Source organism: Macaca mulatta, chromosome 11, assembly GCF_049350105.2.
Source record: "Macaca mulatta isolate MMU2019108-1 chromosome 11, T2T-MMU8v2.0, whole genome shotgun sequence".
NCBI lineage: Eukaryota > Metazoa > Chordata > Mammalia > Primates > Cercopithecidae > Macaca > Macaca mulatta.
In genome coordinates this window covers 54,883,298-54,902,746 of record NC_133416.1, presented here as the reverse complement: position 1 = coordinate 54,902,746, position 19,449 = coordinate 54,883,298, and the positions used below count along the sequence as shown (strand labels likewise).

Genomic DNA, 19,449 nt, shown 5'->3' with positions numbered 1-19,449 from the left:
CCTGAACTGGACAGCAAGAGGGAAAGGTGTCTGTCTTGGACAGGTGGCCTCAGGACTCATCTCTGTCTTCTCCAACCCCAGCCGGCCTCCACATCCCCTGGGGGCCTTCTGCTGCTGACCAGAAAATCTGACCAGCTATAGGTTTTCTTGCTGGGCTTAGGAGCCTGAGAGAGGCACCCATTTCCAAAAGAAAAGATTTCTGTCTCAGATAATCTGGGAAAGAGGCTGAGTAGGTCCCTCCTCTGAGGAAACAGAGGCAGCAGGACATAGGATGGGGCAGTGTGAGGAAAAGGGTCTGCACTACGGGGTCCTTAGGCTGTGCACTCCTGCCCTTACCACTTCACAGTTCCCACCAGATCTGACTTGACCTCCGGGCCATGACCCAGTCCCTCCCCCACTCTGGAAACCTCTGTGTCCCCTCTTGCTCCATTCACTCCCACTTGGGAGGCTCTGAGCAGGCCAGGTTCCCTCTATCCAGGCCTGTTCCTCCCCATCTCCTCCTGTCCCCACAGCCGTCCCCCCAGCCGGGCTCTCCCACCTCTGGCCCCACCTCACCTCTCAGCCCTCTTCTTTCCCTCGAGGGTGGGGGATGGGAGCCTGGTTTGGCTGCCCAGGGAAGATCGTATCTGACCACAGGAGGGAGGGCTAAGGGCATTGCTGGGTGACTTGAGGCCTCCTTAGGTTCTTGTTCTGTCTGAGCTCAAATCATTTAGAGTGAGTGACTTGAGGAAGAGGGAGCTGGGAGCCCTTTTCACCAGCAGGGGGATTGGAGAAGTTGAATGGGGTGGGGTCTTCTCATTTTGATTAACTTCTGGTGGAGGTCCCAGGCTTTGGCGTGCTCAAGCTTGGAGTGGCAGGGAGCAGGCCTGGCTTGACTCTCTTTCCTTCCTGCTCCCTCTCCTCACCCCTCCCTGCAGCTCTTTCACTCCGTCTCTCTTCTCTCTACAGATGGGACCCAGGTGAGCCCGGGTGCCCACTATCGCAGCCCCACTGGCACAGGTAAGAGTCAAGCCCGGGGGAGCCCATGGTAGGGAGTGGAAGATGAGGGGTGGAAAGGCTGTAAGAAGGCGAGAAGCTGAGGGGTTAGAGAAGCAGGATTGCTGCCTGATCTGCCAGAGAGCCACGAGGGGGGACTCCAGGGAGGGGCGAGGAGCCGGGGTAAGAGAGGCAGCTCTGGATGCTGGCTGGGCGCAGTGCTAGGAAACACAACAGGAAAAGGAAACACAGGATGCCCTTCTTGTTCTTGCTGGGAGCAGTGAAACAGGAAGGAAAGTAAGAAGCTAATATTTATACTGACATCCCTGCCCCATGTCAGGCACCAGGCAAGGTGTGTTCTTGTGTGTGGACTCATTCAGTTCTCACGCCGGCTCTGCAAGGTGGGCATGGCAGCCCTTGCAGAGCCCTTGCTGTGCTGGAGGGAAAGTGTTCTCTCACCGTCTGCACCTCCTCCCTCTGCTGGCCCGAGCCTCCTCTGCTGCTAGTCTGCCCTGGGGAAGGACTGGACTTCCTGCTGCTGCTTTGGTTTAGGACATGCCCATGGGGCCAGGTCTGGACTAGACGCAGTCTGCCCTTCCTTCAGCGCAGCCAATAGCAACTGAGGGCCTACTGAGTGCAAGATACACAGCCTGATGCCTAATAATTCCATATAACAGGGAGAAATGGAGTCCAGGTATCCTCCTTGCTTTAGTCCTGGCTGTTGAAAAGCTAACAGGCAGGTTAGGGAGGAAGCAAACACAAATACAAAGAGAAAAAAAAATAGTAGAATGCAATAATAATGAGAGGACACTGATTCATGAGTTTATCCATTTGTTCAAGAATCATTAATGAGCTCTGTCTCTGTGCCAGGGTACTTTCCTCGACATTTTAGGAGAGACACCGATTTATTCATTGATTCTATGTTTGTGGAGTGCCTGTCATGTGGTAGGTACTATTCTAGGTGCTGGGAATAATAAGCAATGCATGAAACCAAGTCCCCGCCCTATGGAGCTTAACTCAGACATGGTGCCTGCCCACAGATCACTGATCCTGGTATGGAACGGCCACATGATTGGAGTCCAGAAGAGGGAGGGATGCTAGACGCTGGCTGGGTCCAGGGATGAGGGAGGACTCCAGCTGAGCTTTGAGCAGAGAGTAGGATTTGGAAAAGTAGAATGTTGGGATGAGGACAGCACAGGCAGGGGGACACTGTGAACAAAAGGTCAGAGAACAGAAGAGACGTGGATTTGTGACAGGTGGAAGCTGATGGCCAAGGTGGAAGGTTCATGTTCAGATGCAGACCAAGTTGAGAGAAGCCAAGTTAGGACTACACTGTGGAGCCTCAGGAATGCTACAGCACCCCAAAAAGTATTTCCAGGGCTCCAGGCAGAGCCCATCCTGTATTCCCTTCTGCTGTGGAGGCAATGGCCATGCAGAGTGTGAGGGGGAGGGCCGATGCTGGGGGCTGCTCACAATCCGTGTGTGGCTGAAGCCACTGGTCTTCAGTCCAGGTGGCTGGCCTTGGTTCCCCCAGGCCCCTCTTGCATAATCAGGGGAGTCACCCCAGGAAACCAGGACACAGAACATGGAAGGACTGAAACCCTTCCTGGGGCAGGAGTGTTTTCGTATTCAAAACCCAGACTCAACCCAAATGAGAATCTGGATTTCTTGAGAGGCACCGTGAACAAGGGGTGGGGCATCAAAGCTGTGCATTTTCTACTGAGGGCGGCATCTGGGTGCATAGCCATCACCGTCCCTCTGGGCCTCTTGATATTCGGGGGCATGGCGGGCACCTCCTTGCTGGGGTCCTGTCTTGTGTTCATGTCACAGTCAGGGAATGTTAGAGTGAATGCCCTTTAATGACAGCCTACTGCAAACCCCTCTTCTTTGCTTAGTGAGAAAGCCCCTTGAGGGGAGGTGAATTACTGAAAGTTGGTGGAAAACTGGAGTACCTGCCTTGGTAGGACCAGAACCCATGCTAGCTCTGCCCCTAGCTGGGTGACTTTGGATAGGGCCCTTCACCTCCGAGACTCAGTTTCCTTATTTAGAATAACGAGATAGTAATACCTACCCCCCAGGGCCAGTGGGTTGATGAGGTGAGAGGGTTTTGTAGATGTTCACTCGCAAGTGCTGTAGATGTAAAGATTGTGGTTAGGAGTGGCCGGCTTGGGCCTGGAGGCTATGATTTCTGACTCCTGGACTGGTACTTTGCCACAGGCCTTTCCAGCCCTCCTCAGCCCCAATCCCTGAGGACAGTCTGTGGCTGCCCCACCGGGAGATACCCAGCTTTGGAACTGCTGAAGGAGACCTCTCCAGGAAGGCTTCTCCACTTGTGTGCCCCACCATGGGGCCGGCCTGCTCCCACCCCACCCACTTCCCCTTCTCCAGGATAAGCCCGATGCAACAGCTCCATCTCCCAGTGTCTCAGCCTCTCTGGCTGCTCAGCCCAGCCTGGTCCAGCTGGCTAGGCTGGCATGGACCCTAGTCTGGTGGCTAGTTATAAATAGCCCCTGCACCCACAGCCTTGGCAGGGTGCTCCTAGCATGGGTGCAGAGGATTCTTGAGAAGAGGCAGCCGTGCCTGCCATCCTGACCATGCCAGGCCCAGAGCCGCCGTGGAGGCACCCAGGAGCAGGCCCAAGGGCACATGGGCCCTGTGAGCTGAGGAAGCTGCCCTGGGCACAGGGTTTTGCAGGCCCAACGTGGCTGGTCAGGGCTGGCTGTAGGCTTGAGGCATCACTTTATCTCATGACTGGGGATAGAGCATGGGAGGGTGGCGACCCAGAGGGCCTGTGAGGCTTGGGGCTGGAGGCGGAACAAAGTGGGCCTGTTTGCCTGCCTGATTGCTTCCTTTGAGCCCAACTCATTAAAGGGCAGCTGGGCAAATCCTCTGATTCCAGGGAGGGATGAAGGGAGGGAGAAGGCAGGGCCAAGAATGTCCCACCATAGGACAATGTCCCATCATAGATCACCGTAGCCCTCAGCCCCAGGCCCAGGGAGGAGCATGTTTAGTGGAAGAGCACGGTGGTGAAGTCGGAAGGCTCCATTCCAGCACCACCAGTGATACAGTGTAACTGCGTTCAGTTCTGTGACTTTTTCTCACGAGTAAAATGGAATTGATAACACCTACCTTGCAGGACCATGACAGGATTAAGTGAGGAAAACCCCATGAGAGTGTTTTGCCATTGTCAAGTGAGCCTGAGGGAGGCTGATGGAGGACCAGGCTGTAGTCATGCCCCCGAGGACAAACTTTCCAGCTTACCCTGCTCCCTCTCTCTGTCCCCAGGCTGCCCCAGGCCCTGTGCAGACACACCAGGCCCTCAGCCCCAGCCCATGGACCTGCGGGTGGGCCAGCGGCCCCCAGTGGAGCCCCCACCAGAGCCCACATTGCTGGCCCTGCAGCGTCCCCAGCGCCTGCACCACCACCTCTTCCTAGCAGGCCTGCAGCAGCAGCGCTCGGTGGAGCCCATGAGGGTAAAGATGGAGCTCCCTGCACGTGGGGCCACCTTGAGCTTGGTCCCCAGCCTCCCCGCCTTCAGCCTCCCTAGACCCCAGTCTCAGTCCTCAACTTCTTGTTCCTTTCTGGGCTGCCGGCCCTGCCCACAGCTCTCCATGGACACACCGATGCCCGAGTTGCAGGTGGGACCCCAGGAACAAGAGTTGCGGCAGCTTCTCCACAAGGACAAGAGCAAGCGAAGTAAGGAGGACACCGCCCCAGCCCAGCCCAGCCCCACCAGCCGGGTGCCTGTGGCTGCCTGTGTAGCTTGTGAGGGGTGAGGTGGGAGGGGCGCAGCCAGCTGAGCCGAGGCTTTCCCCCTGCTTGCCTGGGCTCCGCCTGTGAATGTGTGTGGGATGTGGGGTCAGGTGGGGAGTGTCTGGAGGCTTCAGGGAGGGGTAGGGCCTTGGTCTTGGCTCTTGCGCGGGGAGTCCCTGGGACGCCTCCTACTGAGGATGGGGACAGGGCAGTGGCCAGGGAGTGCCATGAGGCTGCCTGTCCACCCACCTCCAGCCCCTTCGTGACTCTGCCCCTACAGGTGCTGTAGCCAGCAGCGTGGTCAAGCAGAAGCTGGCAGAGGTGATTCTGAAAAAACAGCAGGCAGCCCTAGAGAGAACAGTCCATTCCAACAGCCCCGGCATTCCCTACAGGTAACACCCTCCTCACCTGCCCTCCTGTCCCCACATGCAGCCTCCACCCCCACCCCCGTGTTAGCCATGAGCACACACACACGCCTGCTTCCTCCCCAGCTGCCACAACCAGTCCTTAACCTTCCTCTAAACATAATGCCCCCAAGCCCCTCTCTCAACTGATACGTGCCCTCTTCTCTCTTTAAATTCTCTCCCCACCCCCACCCCACCCGAGGCCCTTCACACACACATACACACACCCTACTGGCTTTTTTCTTGCACAGGAGCCCCTTCTCTCTTTATATTTTCCCTGAGCACAAAAATGTCCTGGTTCCCAGAGCAGGTTCCTAGTGCAGGTGACAGAGCTCCCAGTGGGCTCTTCACCTACGCACCAAGCACCTGGCTTCTATGCCTAGGTCAGAGCTCTGCACTGTAGCTGCTGGAGAGGACAGGTGGCCCACTGCTGCCACCTGGAGATGGTCCCCATTCCTACCAGCCCCACCTTGCCCAGCCCCACAGGTCCCAGGGCTGGTGCTCAGGGCGGTGCCCGTGCAGTGTCCCCACCCCTCTGAAGCAGCCTTGGCACTCATTCTGTAGAACCCTGGAGCCCCTGGAGACGGAAGGAGCCGCCCGCTCCATGCTCAGCAGCTTTTTGCCTCCTGTTCCCAGCCTGCCCAGTGACCCCCCAGAGCACTTCCCTCTGCGCAAGACAGGTGAGCTGGACAAACAGGTGGGACCTTTCAGGCAAAGGAAGGGGGGGAAGGGCATTGGACATAGGGGAGGAGTGTGCAGGGGTGGGCGGGCTGGACTGGGCCAGGCCAGGGGATCGTCGGTAGGCTAGGATCTTCGTTCTGGTTCTGCCTTCTCTTTCCTTGACTGATAGAGATGACTGGGACTGAGGGACTAAAGGATGGAAAAAAAGAAGGGTTGGGGGGGCCTGAGTGACGCTGGTGCTCCCTGCAGTCTCTGAGCCCAACCTGAAGCTGCGCTATAAGCCCAAGAAGTCCCTGGAGCGGAGGAAGAATCCACTGCTCCGAAAGGAAAGTGCGCCCCCCAGCCTCCGGCGGCGGCCTGCAGAGACCCTCGGAGGTGAGGGCCGGCTGAGCGGGTGCAGTTGCCATCCTCAAACCTGGCTGGTCTTGTCCCTTTGGGTCAGGCCCTACCTAGACAGGGGTCCCCTCCTTAGGACTGCCATGCATGGTTGTATGGGGGGTGTCCCACATACTTGCCGAAGCACGGGAGTTGGGGCTGAAACCCAGTCCCTGCTCTGTTAGCTAAGGTGACATCTCCCAGAAAAGAGGACACCCTTCAAAAAATTGTGCAGAGGTTCTGTAGGCCAAAGGTGGCCTGCCTTCTTCCTGCTCTTATGGGAAGAAAGCAGGAGGCGAGGCGTGGTGGCTCACACCTATAATCCCAGCACTTTGGGAGGCCGAGGCAGGTTGATTACCTGAGGTTAGGAGTTTGAGACCAACCTGGCCAACATGGTGAAACCCCGTGTCTACTAAAAATACAAAAATTAGCCGGGCATGGTGGTGCATGCCTGTAGTCTCAGCTACTTGGGAGGCTGAGCCAGGAGAATCGCTTGAACCCAGGAGGTGGAGGTTGCAGTGAGCCGGGATCGTGCCATTGCACTCCAGCCTGGGAAACAGAGCAAGACTGCGTCTCAAAAAAAAAAAAAAGAAAAAAGAAAAAAAGGGAAAGCAGGAAGCAAAGGTGCCCGTTAAGGAAGGGGCTGCTCTTGGGTCTCCTGCACCAGGTGGCCTGGCTGTGCCCTCCTGCCCACCCTGGCCTCTGACTGCACTTCCCTCTCTCCCCAACCCTCAGACTCCTCCCCAAGTAGTAGCAGCACGCCTGCGTCAGGGTGCAGCTCCCCCAATGACAGCGAGCACGGCCCCAATCCCATCCTGGGCTCGGAGGTAAGGCCTTGCCGAGACTGGGCTCTCCTGGGGCAGTTCTGAGGCTCAGTCTTCTTCCAGCAAGCGGCCCTACCCGGGCTGAGGCTGCAGGGTCTGGGCAGCCCCTGCCAGAGCCTCCTGGGTGTTCTGGGGAAGGTGCGCTGGGGTAGAGGTCTGGGACCGGTGACCCTCGCCCTGCTCCCTATGGCAGGCGCTCTTGGGCCAGCGGCTGCGGCTGCAGGAGACTTCTCTGGCCCCGTTCGCCTTGCCGACAGTGTCCTTGCTGCCCGCAATCACGCTGGGGCTGCCCGCCCCTGCCAGGGTGAGTGGCTGGGGTGCCCACCCCCACTCCAAGCCCCCCCAGCTTCTTTCACTCCCTTTTCCTGCTGCCTCATCCCAACACCTTCATTGTTCTCTGCTGGAATCTTCTCCCCCATGACTTCTCCCGCCTCTCCCCCAGGCTGACAGTGACCGCAGGACCCATCCGACTCTGGGCCCTCGGGGGCCGATCCTGGGGAGCCCCCACACTCCCCTCTTCCTGCCCCATGGCCTGGAGCCCGAGGCTGGGGGCACTTTGCCCTCTCGCCTGCAGCCCATTCTCCTCCTGGACCCCTCAGGCTCTCATGCCCCGCTGCTGACTGGTGAGTCTGCTACTTCTCTAGGGAAGGGGCTGGGTCCCTGCATCCTGCTAAGGGCCAAGCTTGGGATGGGCCCATCCTTCCTCCCCATCTCTGTCCCCCTGTCGTGCGCATCACCCTGCTGCACCCTGGCTCCCCACCCTATACCCTCACTTCCTTCCATTGCTCCCTTTGGTTCCCTCCTTATTCCACCCCCCGATTCTTTCCAGTGCCCGGGCTTGGGCCCTTGCCCTTCCACTTTGCCCAGTCCTTAATGACCACCGAGCGGCTCTCCGGGTCAGGTCTCCACTGGCCACTGAGCCGGACTCGCTCAGAGCCCCTGCCCCCCAGTGCCACCGCTCCCCCACCGCCGGGCCCCATGCAGCCCCGCCTGGAGCAACTCAAAACTCACGTCCAGGTGATCAAGGTGAGAGGAATTGGGTAGTGGAGGTATTGAGGGGGTGCTTAACTGGGACCTTAGGGGCCGAAAGAAGAGGGGTGCTTAGAAAGGGCAGGGACCTGGAGGACAAAAGAAGGGGATGTGACTTCTGGGAGCCCAGAGCTGTGTGGCAGCTGGAGTCCTAGCAAGATGATTGCTGCCTGGCCCAGCGCACTACCTCCCACCCCATGCCCCTCGCTCCACCATGGCTTCTCAGCCAGGGGTCTCCCCTCCCCAGAGGTCAGCCAAACCGAGTGAGAAGCCCCGGCTGCGGCAGATACCTTCGGCTGAAGACCTGGAGACAGATGGTGGGGGACCGGGCCAGGTGGTAGATGATGGCCTGGAACACAGGGAGCTGAGCCATGGGCAGCCTGAGGCCAGAGGCCCTGCTCCTCTCCAGCAGCACCCCCAGGTATGGCAGTCCCCACCTGCCCCTCAGAAAGTGTCCTCAGAAGACTCTGGCGCCTGGCGTAAGGTGGGGAAGGGAGAGAGTGCAAGAGTGCACGACATTAGTGCAAGAGGCAGCTCTAGGACCCATGGTTGCCCTATAAGATCCTGGGTGCTGGATCCACACCAAGGTGTAGGCACACACACACACACATGCACACTCACACACCCATATACACACATACACACAACAGTTTGCCAGTCTCAGGTGAAGCAGGTCCCTTTTCCAGCAGGGAGTCTGGCCTTTCCTGGAGCCACACACACTCCTGCCCTGGCGTGTCTTCCTCTTTCCAGAAAGGTGGCTGGCTAGGGCCAGAGGTGGAATGGAGCCAGGCTCCAGCATGTCCAGCAGAATGCTCTCACTGTGGGAATCAAGACCCAGTGCATTAGCTTGCCAGAGCTGTTGGGATATGTGCTATAGGCTGGGTGCCTTAAACAGCAGGCATTTACCGTCTCACAGTTCTGGAGGCTGGAAGTCGAAATCGAGGTGGTGTTAGAGTTGGTTCCTTCTGGTGGCTGTGAGTGTGAGCGCAGGGGCTGTTCCAGGTCTCTCTCCTTGGCTTGTGGATGGTCATCTTCCTGTGGCTTCACGTGGTTTCCCTCTGTGTGTGTGTGTCCAGATTTCCTCTTCCTATAAGGACAACAGTCATACTGGGTTAAGGCCCACCCTAACGACCTCGTTTTAATTTGATTACTTCTGTTTGTAAAGACCCTATCTCTGAATAAGGTCATGTTTAGAGGTACTGGGGGTTGGGACTTCAGCATATAAATTTGAGGGTGGGGAACGTAATTCAATCCATGACACATGATGACAGGCCACATACACGTTCTTGAGCAGTTACACAGTCCAGGAGACGAGGACGTCCTGGTCAGCGCAAGATCCAGCGCCCCTCCCCTGGTTCCTGGCTTTGGAGTCCCAAGGGCCCGGGGAGCTCTGATGGAATGAGTGGTCAGTCTGGGGTGCAAGCCTTTCAGGGGGCTGCAGGGGTCAGGGGGCTTAGAGAGTCAAAGGCCAGAGCCCCACTGGACAGCAGGTCTAGGTTTATCGTGGAATCTCTCTAGGAAAGGGGCCTGCTTGGCAGTTCCCGAGACCTCAGGCAGAAGTAGAGGGAGCAGGACCCTGAGGCACTGGAGACCAAGGCCTCATCTTTCTCCTAGGTGTTGCTCTGGGAACAGCAGCGACTGGCTGGGCGGCTCCCCCGGGGCAGCACCGGGGACACTGTGCTGCTTCCTCTGGCTCAGGGTGGGCACCGGCCTCTGTCCCGGGCTCAGTCTTCCCCAGCCGCACCTGCCTCACTGTCAGCCCCAGAACCTGCCAGCCAGGCGCGAGTCCTCTCCAGCTCAGAGACCCCTGCCAGGACCCTGCCCTTCACCACAGGTGAGACCAGGAGGAGGGTGGTAGGTGGAGGGAGGGGCTCGGCTGCATGAGTCCATGTGGGTGTCGTGGTGTCACTTGGGACGTTTTTAGAGGCCACAGAGCGCTTAGCCTTGTTAGGCCCACGCAGTACCCATGGAGCACATGGAACAGCTGGTTATTGCATTTGGCCTTTGAGGACCAAGGCTCAGGAAATCTAAGGTGACAAAGCCTATGGTCAAATAGCAAGTAGTAGTCAAGCAAGGATAAGAATTCCAGTCTCCTGCCAATGCTCTCAGACCTTTTGAAAATGATATTTATGACTGTTTGCTCTGCTTGTAAAAAGAGCTCAGAAGTATTTTAGACATTTTGAAGAGTACAGAAAAACCTAAGAAGAAAAGAAAAATCATCAACCAGTATCCCACCACCCAGAAGTAACGCCTCTGAAATTCTGCTGTATTTCAGTCCAGGCTTTGTTCTGGCCATATGTACATGTACAGATGCCATGAACACATGAACTACGTTTTGTATCCTACTTAGTTAACATACTATGAATGCTTCTTGGCATAATTAGTCTTTAAAACCAAGAGTCTCATAGTATTTCATCATTGTATTTCATTTTTACTGAGGGATTCCTTATCAGTTAGACATTTAGATTACAGTTTATTTGAATTTCCTTATGCATAAATCTTTCCTCATGCTTGGGATTATTTCCCAAGGTTCACTGTAAAGGAGTAGCGTTCCTGGGTCACATGGTGTGAGCATTATGAGAGTCGTTGGTGTCCTAGACGCACAGAAATTGACCCTCCCACCCGCAATGCACAGGACCCTCCTCTGAAGACCTCCCACGGGTCAGACTGAAATAGTCACTTCTCCGAAGCTGGATTTGTCTTATCACACGGTCCAGTGTCATTGTGGGCTTCTTAGCTCCCGGTTTTGGGGTTTCCTAGGAATTCTTTCCCCTCCCAACACCCCTTGGTAACCTCTCTGGGTTCATGACACCCATGTGAGACGCTGTACATTAGACCTCGACTTCATGCTTTGCTCTGAGCACTTGAGTGCCTGATGCTGGGCCCTCGAGTGCTGGGCCATCCAGCAGTCGTGTCTGCATGTGGGAAGGCCATGGCTCTGTGGCAGCCGTGTTGGCTGGAGCTGTGTTGGTGTGTTGGCTGCCACCACCTGGGCAGGTGTCTGGGCATGTGTGGACAGGTGTGAGGGGCTGGGACTGGGGCAGGGGGCAGGATGAAATGCAGGCCTGTGTGGGTGTGAGGGGTGTGTGCCTGCCCGGCTCCGTGTAGGCGCCTGCTGTGGCGGTGCTGGCATTTTCTCTGCAGCCAAGGCCATGGGGCGTGAGGACTCCCTGGGTCCCCGCTCTGACCCTTGCTCCCGCAGGGCTGATCTATGACTCGGTCATGCTGAAGCACCAGTGCTCCTGTGGTGACAACAGCAGGCACCCAGAGCACGCCGGCCGCATCCAGAGCATCTGGTCCCGGCTGCAGGAGCGGGGTCTCCGGAGCCAGTGTGAGGTGAGGAGGTGCCGGTGGGGCCCGAGGAATGGGTGGAGGGAGGAGTCATGGGAGGGGAGGGGTGGGAGGCCCTGGGGCCCATGAGAGATGAGGGGCACATGGGCTGGTGGTGATGGGAGGGAAGGGGCGAGCATGGGCTCAGAGCTCTGTGGTCCCCTGTTCAGTGTCTCCGAGGCCGGAAGGCCTCCCTGGAGGAGCTGCAGTCGGTCCACTCTGAGCGGCACGTGCTCCTCTATGGCACCAACCCGCTCAGCCGCCTCAAACTGGACAACGGGAAGCTGGCAGGTAAGGGCCTAGTGGCCCTGTCTCCCCGTGCCCACTCACCTCACCCAGCTCCCATGCACTCCTGTCCTGGCTCTGCCCGCCTGGCCGGCCTCCTCCCACGCCCTGGACGTCCCTACTCCAGCTTGCTGCCGAGCCCCTCCGCAACCCACCTCCACCTCTCCCTTCCATATTTCTCTCCCCCAATACTCACCCAGCCCTGCTATCTGGGTTCCCTGCTCCCTATTGGGCCAAAGGCTGAGAGTATTCACGCTGACATGGGCTGGGCCTCTCCTCGCAGGGCTCCTGGCACAGCGGATGTTTGTGATGCTGCCCTGTGGTGGGGTTGGGGTAAGTGTGCCCAAGGGTCTCAGGGGGCATTGCCAGGGCTCTCAGCTCTCCTCCCTGTGGTTCTCCCAGGCCCAGCCCCTGCAGAACTTCTGCTTGTTGTGGTTCTGCCAGACAGGGTGGGCCAGGGACTTCCTGAGGTGCCCTCTGCAGCAGGAAGCTCCTTTTGGACAGGCGTGTCTCGGACCCACAGTGTCCCCCGAATGCGGAGCCCAGCCTAAGCCTCGCCCCTAGAAGGTGTCTGGTAGAGGTTGAGTGAGGTTTCAGGAGCAGGGCCAAGGCTGGGGCTTAGGATCATCTCTCCCTTCAGAGACCCCCATGATTGGGCACTGGCCGCCAGGCTGCTCTGTCTGCTCTGAAGTGGGGTACCTCAGCCTGGTCCCCAGACCTTGGGCTGCCTGGCGTGACGTCATGGTGGTGCTTCCAGTGTCCTTGGCGATCCCAGCACTTCCCTACTCCGGGACACAGCCCCAAACTCACGAGCTTTGCTTCCTCAGTCCTCACCCCTTTGTGAAGGGAGCTTCCCGCCCCCTCTGGCTCAGCTCTCCTCGCCTAACACTATCTCTGCAGTAGTTTCTCAAGCAAGGTGTGTAGAGGCAGGGGACAGAGGCCTCATTCTGGAGGGAAAGTGGGAGCTGTAGCTGGTGGGGGACTTTGGGAGGCAGTCAGTGCCCTATTCACAACTTCCCATTTCTTGCCACTTTCTGGTTTTTCCAACTGTTGTTGCTTCTGTTTTCTCCTCCCTCCTCTCCCTCTCTGTCTTTCCCTCTCTCTCTCTTTCTCCAGCCTCTTGCGACTCTCTCTGCCTTCCTCGCCTCTCTTGGTCTGCCTCGCCCTTCCCATCTCCCCATCATGCCCCCCGGCCCCTCCCTAGCCTTGAGGCCCAGGGACTGGGTTTGGGGGGCCTCCCAGCCTGGGCTAGGGGCCCTGAGTGGAAGACAGTGGTGCAGACGGCCCCTCCAGCTCCGACCGTCCCGCAGGGCCTGAGCAGAGTCAGCTGGGGCTTAAAACCCCCTCCCGGCCCAAACCCCAAGTCCCGCCCAGGTAACGCCATGCCCCCTCCCCTGACCGGGGAGGCAGGCGTGATGCTGCCAGCAGAGTGCTGGCCAGATAATGGGCTGGTGCTGGGACTTAAGCTGGGAAAAAGTCATGCTGGGATTGGGGGACACAGGAGGCCTTGCCTTTGGGCGGTGGGGCACTGGGGAGGCAGCGCTGTCTGCCCAGCTCCCTGCCCCTGGGGTCCTGGCCGTGGGGTGGGGACCGCCCCCTTGGGCCCTGGCTCCTGTGTGAAGCCTTGGATGATGCGGGCCTTGACTCTGGCTCCCGCAGGTGGACACTGACACCATCTGGAATGAGCTGCATTCCTCCAATGCAGCCCGCTGGGCCGCTGGCAGTGTCACTGACCTCGCCTTCAAAGTGGCTTCTCGTGAGCTGAAGGTAGGAGGTTTGGGTTGAAGGTGAACACACCACAAAGGAGGCAGCAGAGTGGGGTAGTGCGGAATCTAGGCCCAGAACCCCAGGCATTGCGTTCATCTTAGAAATTGCCACAGGGTTTTCGAGGGGAAATTGAGGGCTCTGGGGACCAGGTTGAGATTTAAACTGTTGGGGTACGTTCATGCAGCTGTGGGAGAGAGCTGTCTGTTGATTGACAAGCATTCTTCCTTTTTCCAGAATGGTTTCGCTGTGGTGCGGCCCCCAGGACACCATGCAGATCATTCAACAGCCATGTAAGGCTAGGGGAAGACCTGGGTGGGATGAGGTGGGGGGCAAGCCCCCAGGAACTTCCTTTAGGGACATTCTTTCTTATTCCCTGAGCTTGCTCAGGCTGGGCCAACCCAGGGGCCTGGGGAGGTGAGGGCATGTGGGGAGAATGGGCTGGCAGGAACTGTCTCTCCTTCCAGGGGCTTCTGCTTCTTCAACTCAGTGGCCATCGCCTGCCGGCAGCTGCAACAGCAGAGCAAGGCTAGCAAGATCCTCATTGTAGACTGGGTAGGTGCCTGTTCGTAGCACCCTCTGATTCGAGAGCCCTGGGGGAAAGGCCCTGAGCCTGAAGTTAAGAGATGTGGCTTCATGTCTTCGTTCTGCAGTAGCCTCTCTGAGCCTCAGTTTCCCCATGTGTAAAACTTGAGTGAAGATAACACCCACATCACAGTTGGGAGGCCCAGAGGGGATGGTGTGTGGGAACGCATTCAGCCATCGCAAACCCCCGCAATGGGTAGGAGCTGTCATTTGAGTGTTGTCTTTTGACCTCTATTGGCTTCTTTTGGCAGATCTAGTAACTTCTGCATTTCCTGTACAGGTAGTGATGATAAGAATAATAGCAGATAACATCAGTACACCACTAATCACATCCAGACACTGATGGTTTTACACATGATAGATTTAATCCCGACTATAACCCACTTTACAGATGAAAGTGAGCACGGAGAGATTAAGTAACACACACAGTCATTCGTAAGTTGTGAGATGGATTTGAACCCAGCCCGGTTAGCTCTAGAGTGCTTGCATTTAACTGCTAAGCTATGTCCCTTCTGCACTGACAGCTGTGAAAGAGACATTTCTAAGCAGATGTTGAGAACGGTGGAGGACCTTTGCACAGTTGAGTCCCCGCATGGTCCTGTGAGTCAAGTGTAGGGCCCAGCTTTCCCTAAGAGGGATGGGGCTGGGCCTCGTGTACCTGCCACTCTGTAACCGAGCTTGGTTTCTGATCGCCTCATAACTTCATGACTTTATGCAAGACAGAGTGGTTCCTGATGTGTGTAACCCTGAACCTTTCCCTCTCCTTGCCACTAACCCCATGTCCACACAGTTACTGTCTCAGGTGGGCTGGCCTGAGATTGGGACACCTCCTCTCCTTCAGGATCTTATATTACAGCCAGCCCTGTCCAGCACAGAGAGGCCGAGGTTCAGAGCTGGGCAGTGGATTACGTGGGGCCACTCAACCATGTGGCTCTAGGAACCCCAGGTTCCTGATCCCCAGTCTGGGGTCCTGACCTCAGAATGGCCACTGACCTTGAAACCCTTCTAACCTGTCCTGGTCTCTGTCTCTCTGCCTTCCCTAATCACTGCCCATCTCCCTACACAGGACGTGCACCATGGCAACGGCACCCAGCAAACCTTCTACCAAGACCCCAGTGTGCTCTACATCTCCCTGCATCGCCATGACGATGGCAACTTCTTCCCGGGGAGTGGGGCTGTGGATGAGGTAACCGCATGTCAGGGCCACATCCTCCAGCCTCATTGACTCTCCTCCTGGCACTTACTCTGCCTCTGTCGTGATGAGCTGTGTGATCCTGGGTAGACTGCTGAGCCTCTCTGAGCCTCAACTTCCCTATCTGGAAATGAGGAGGCTGGATGAGCTGGGGTGGCAGCTCTAACAAGCTGGTGGTCCCCTTCTGGGACTCTGCTGTCCTCATGTCTCTCTTGCCTCCTGCTTTCCAGGTAGGGGCTGGCAGCGGTGAGGGCTTCAATGTCAATGTGGCCTGGACTGGAGGTCTGGATCCCCCCATGGGGGATCCTGAGTACCTGGCTGCTTTCAGGTATGTCCTCTGGGGGCCCAGAGGGGCAAGGCCACTCTCTCCTGTCCGTTCTCCCAAGAGCACCAGGGTGGAGGTGATCAGTTGGATTGTCAGCCTGTCCCCACCAGTTCCTAGACATTGTAGGTGAACACTAGTGAGAATAGGACACACAGAGAGAAGAACGCAAAAGTCAAAGCGTGCTTTGCAAAGGCATACATTACCAAGAGCCAATGTCAAACTGATTGCTGGCAGATGGGCAGTGGAGTGAGCAGAGCTGGCACATTTAGTCAGAGAAGGCTGCCTGCAGGAGGTGGGCTTTCAGCAGAAGAGCAGAAATTTAAATTGTGGAGAAAGAGAGAAAGCAGATAATGTCCATATTGGGGGAGTAACTTTAAAAAAAGTCATTCTGGAAGAGGGCCTTTGGGATTTGTTCCAGGAGCCCTTATATATTTCACAGTGGGGTCCCTGCACTCCATTTGGGAAAAGAGAATTCTGGAAATGGATCTTCCAACACTTTTCTGGAGTTATCTCCATGACAGCTAATTCTATGAGAGCCCTGGGCTGGAGTTCTTGGAGTCTTCTCAGAGCCCAGGGCTATGAAGAACACCCAAGCAGACCCCAGAGTTGGATCAGGGTAGAGGGAGGCAGTTGTAGGGGAGGGCTGGAAGAGGGAAAGGATGGAGAGAATGTAGCCAGGTGGCCCAGGACCTCAGAGGACCTAGTTGTCCCCACTCACCTCTCAAGTAGTGAGTAGCTAGGTGTGGTCAACTCAGTCCAAAGGACTGAGCATTTCTAGTCCCTGAAGCTTCATGACCAGAGTCCATCTCCGCAAGGCCATGAGATTACCCTTTCCCTGTGGCTCAGGCCACTGCACCCCACAGATGCTTCCATGCACACACACGTGCACACACACATGGTCACACACCCTCCTCTTTCATTCCCTCTGGTGCCCCATCCTTGGCTCTTTTCTGCCTCTTGCTAGTTAAGTCCCCTAGGGGGCCGAGTCCAGGGTGTGTGTGCCAGGGACATGGGTGGCCAGCCAAGATCAAGGAGGTCAGAGAAATCTGCCAGTTGTGCTGGGGCATTGGGAGCCTTGGAGGCCTAAGAACAGGGTGCCCCACTGCAACACTGGCAGAACCGCCCCTGGCAACCCTGCACAGTATGATGATCACCACTTCTTGTGATCTCACAGGACAGTCGTGATGCCCATTGCCCGAGAGTTCTCTCCAGACCTAGTCCTGGTGTCTGCTGGATTTGATGCTGCTGAGGGTCACCCGGCCCCACTGGGTGGCTACCATGTTTCTGCCAAATGTAAGGGAGCCTCAGCTGAGGGGGAGATATAGGGACTGAGAGCCAGGCGGTGCGGGCAGTGGGGAGGCGGTGCGGGGAGTGGGGAGGCGGTGCGGGGAGTGGGGAGGCCGTGCGGGCAGTCGGGAGGCGGGGCGGGGAGTGGGGAGGCGGGGCGGGCAGTGGGGAGGCGGGGCGGGCAGTCGGGAGGCGGTGCGGGCAGTCGGGAGGCACTCCCAAGTCAGAAAGGGAAGGTGGCAGTGGCCAGCCCAGTACTTTCAGCCTGAGGACTGGAGTATGGCAGCTGGCCCCCAGGATCTGAGCACAGCCCAGGCCCTTTCTCAGGACCAGGCTGGTTCACCATAGAGGGCTTGACCAGGTCATACTCATGGGGACTTAATTGCAGCAGGCAGGAAGCTCACCCATGGGACTCCCCACCCCAGCTGGGTTGATTCCAGGGGGGCTGGCAGCTCCTCCAGAGGAAGGGGAGAGAGGAGCAGCACTCTCAGACTAGAGGGCGCCCACTCAGCCCACTGGGCCACAGGGCCCACAGGACAGGAGGAGGAGAGGGTGCAGCTCAGTGAAAAAGACACAGGCTAGAGTCAATGACCCGAGTTCAAGTCCTACCTTGCTGCCACTTACTAGCTGTGGGGCTTTTCCCAGGCCCTTAACCTCCCTGAGCCTTGAGTGAAGCATACTAGTAGGTTTTGCACGACATTCAATGTGAAAGCACTTTGGAAATAGTGATTGATATATGTGAGTCATTCTTTATTAGAGAGGAAGCAAGCAGGGAAGCCACAGGGGTAGGGAACGGGGTCACCTCTCCACTCCCGCCCCTCCCATTTCTCCCCATCCAACCTCTAGGTTTTGGGTACATGACGCAGCAACTGATGAACCTGGCAGGAGGTGCAGTGGTGCTGGCCTTGGAGGGTGGCCATGACCTCACAGCCATCTGTGACGCCTCTGAGGCCTGTGTGGCTGCTCTTCTGGGTAACAAGGTGAGCCATCTCCCTCCCCTATCCGTGTTTCTGTCAGGCAGGTTAGCCTGGCTCTCCCAGGACTACCCAAAGAGCAGGCAGATGGGATGGCACAGGGTGGGAGTGGCCAGGCCTGAAACGAGGTAGGCGAAGCGGAAGCCTCTGTTCCAAGTTAGGTCCAGGCAGCGTCTCCTGGCCTAGGTAGAGTGTGCTTGTGGCTAGCAGGCCGGGGCCCCTGGGGTGGGAGTGAGCTGGGCCTGTGGGTCCCTGAGACTGGTGGCTGATGGACTGTTTTCTATAGGTGGATCCCCTTTCAGAAGAAGGCTGGAAACAGAAACCCAACCTCAATGCCATCCGCTCTCTGGAGGCTGTGATCCGGGTGCACAGTAAGTGTGGAGATGGGACACTCGCTGAGCTCAGACTGAGGGATCTTGGTGGTACCCTGCCCCCCGTGGCCAGAGTCCTAGGGCTCTCCAGTGCCAGCCAGGTGACCTGCTGTTGGTCTGGAGTAAGATTCCTGTGAATGACCCAGGCAGCAATGGTGAGCACCCCCGAGAGAGGGGGTGTCCTCTGAGCCCTCCCGATGGACCTAGCAGGGCCCAGTGGACAGTGGCCCCTCAAGGTAGGGGCTGGCCTCCATCTCTAGCTACAGCCCTAGACCACGGCCAGGTGACAAAAGGCCTGGTTCCCATCCCTCCCCTCAGTCCTGGCCACGGGGGTCTCAGGAGCTCTGCTGGCTTGGGGGCTGGGTCTTAGGATAACCCCCACATTTGTAAAGTACTTCAAATTTTCAACTTCAACTCAGTATCTATTGAGCATCTTATGTCAAGACCCATAATCTATAGTAGGGATAAAAATGAATAAAATAGATTCCCATATCAAGGGCTGGGTACAGGAGCCATGATGGTAAAGACATGGCTGATTCCTCTTACGGTGGGTACCCCCACACTGAGCCAGGTTCCAGGACATGGTTCCTCACAGCAGCAGGCAGGAGGAGCATTCTTCTGGCCTGGGCACCTATGCAGAGCGGCCGTGGTGATGGTCAGCTCTCCCACGTCGTGTTCGTCCCACCTCCCAGGCCCTGCTTTCCTGAGTGCTGGGCTGAGCACTGGTGGGGGCTGCATTTAAGTGGGAGGCCCGAGCTTGGGGCTCTGGGAGGTCACTGTGACACAGACCCTGTCTGCAGGCAAGCAGGCCCTCCTGATGCTCTCAGGAGCCCCGCACCTGTGGGGAATGAGTCAGAGGAGGTGGCCTTGCAGCCACAAGGGATGAGAGAAAGGCTGGGCACCTGCTAGGACCCCGTCACAGCCATGTTGAACCCACTCTGCTTACCCCGTCAGGCTGTGGGGGAGGGGGGGCGAAGTGAGGAGAGGGGCAGGTGGGAGAGCCAACCCCAAGTGGAGGACAGGCCTGCTACTCTGGGGCCCTGGGCCTGAGACACCAACCTCAATATCCAGTCTAGGACATGGTGTGGGGGGGCTTGCTTTCTCTAACCCTTTCTGACCTGGCATCTTACGCCAGGTAAATACTGGGGCTGCATGCAGCGCCTGGCCTCCTGTCCAGACTCCTGGGTGCCTAGAGTGCCAGGGGCTGACAAAGAAGAAGTGGAGGCAGTGACCGCACTGGCATCCCTCTCTGTGGGCATCCTGGCTGAAGACAGGTAATGCCAGACCCCCCGCCC

At 57.5% G+C, this 19,449-nt stretch overlaps 1 protein-coding gene across 35 annotated transcripts in view; it reads left to right on the top strand.

Annotated features, from left to right (window-relative positions):
- Positions 1–19,449, top strand: part of HDAC7 (histone deacetylase 7) — a 38,579-nt gene that overhangs the window by 17,814 nt on the left and 1,316 nt on the right. For 7 of the 35 annotated variants that reach the window (XM_077953936.1, XM_077953951.1, XM_077953940.1 and 4 more), the window contains 24 exons: positions 949–999; positions 4,261–4,448; positions 4,581–4,671; positions 5,009–5,120; positions 5,697–5,812; positions 6,063–6,188; positions 6,924–7,015; positions 7,206–7,316; positions 7,455–7,635; positions 7,842–8,038; positions 8,289–8,462; positions 9,656–9,875; positions 11,244–11,377; positions 11,542–11,662; positions 11,940–11,989; positions 13,316–13,423; positions 13,658–13,713; positions 13,888–13,975; positions 15,072–15,191; positions 15,428–15,525; positions 16,697–16,815; positions 17,656–17,789; positions 18,070–18,154; positions 19,290–19,428. In XM_077953936.1, the coding sequence (XP_077810062.1) occupies positions 949–999; positions 4,261–4,448; positions 4,581–4,671; positions 5,009–5,120; positions 5,697–5,812; positions 6,063–6,188; positions 6,924–7,015; positions 7,206–7,316; positions 7,455–7,635; positions 7,842–8,038; positions 8,289–8,462; positions 9,656–9,875; positions 11,244–11,377; positions 11,542–11,662; positions 11,940–11,989; positions 13,316–13,423; positions 13,658–13,713; positions 13,888–13,975; positions 15,072–15,191; positions 15,428–15,525; positions 16,697–16,815; positions 17,656–17,789; positions 18,070–18,154; positions 19,290–19,428 (2,911 nt within the window). Of the gene's footprint in view, positions 1–948; positions 1,000–1,845; positions 1,921–4,231; positions 4,449–4,580; positions 4,672–5,008; positions 5,178–5,654; positions 5,813–6,062; positions 6,189–6,923; positions 7,016–7,205; positions 7,317–7,454; positions 7,636–7,841; positions 8,039–8,288; positions 8,463–9,655; positions 9,876–11,243; positions 11,378–11,541; positions 11,663–11,939; positions 11,990–13,315; positions 13,424–13,657; positions 13,714–13,887; positions 13,976–15,071; positions 15,192–15,427; positions 15,526–16,696; positions 16,816–17,655; positions 17,790–18,069; positions 18,155–19,289; positions 19,429–19,449 lie in introns of all 35 variants that reach the window. The other 28 variants (XM_077953943.1, XM_077953960.1, XM_077953949.1 and 25 more) reach the window with 14 other exon arrangements.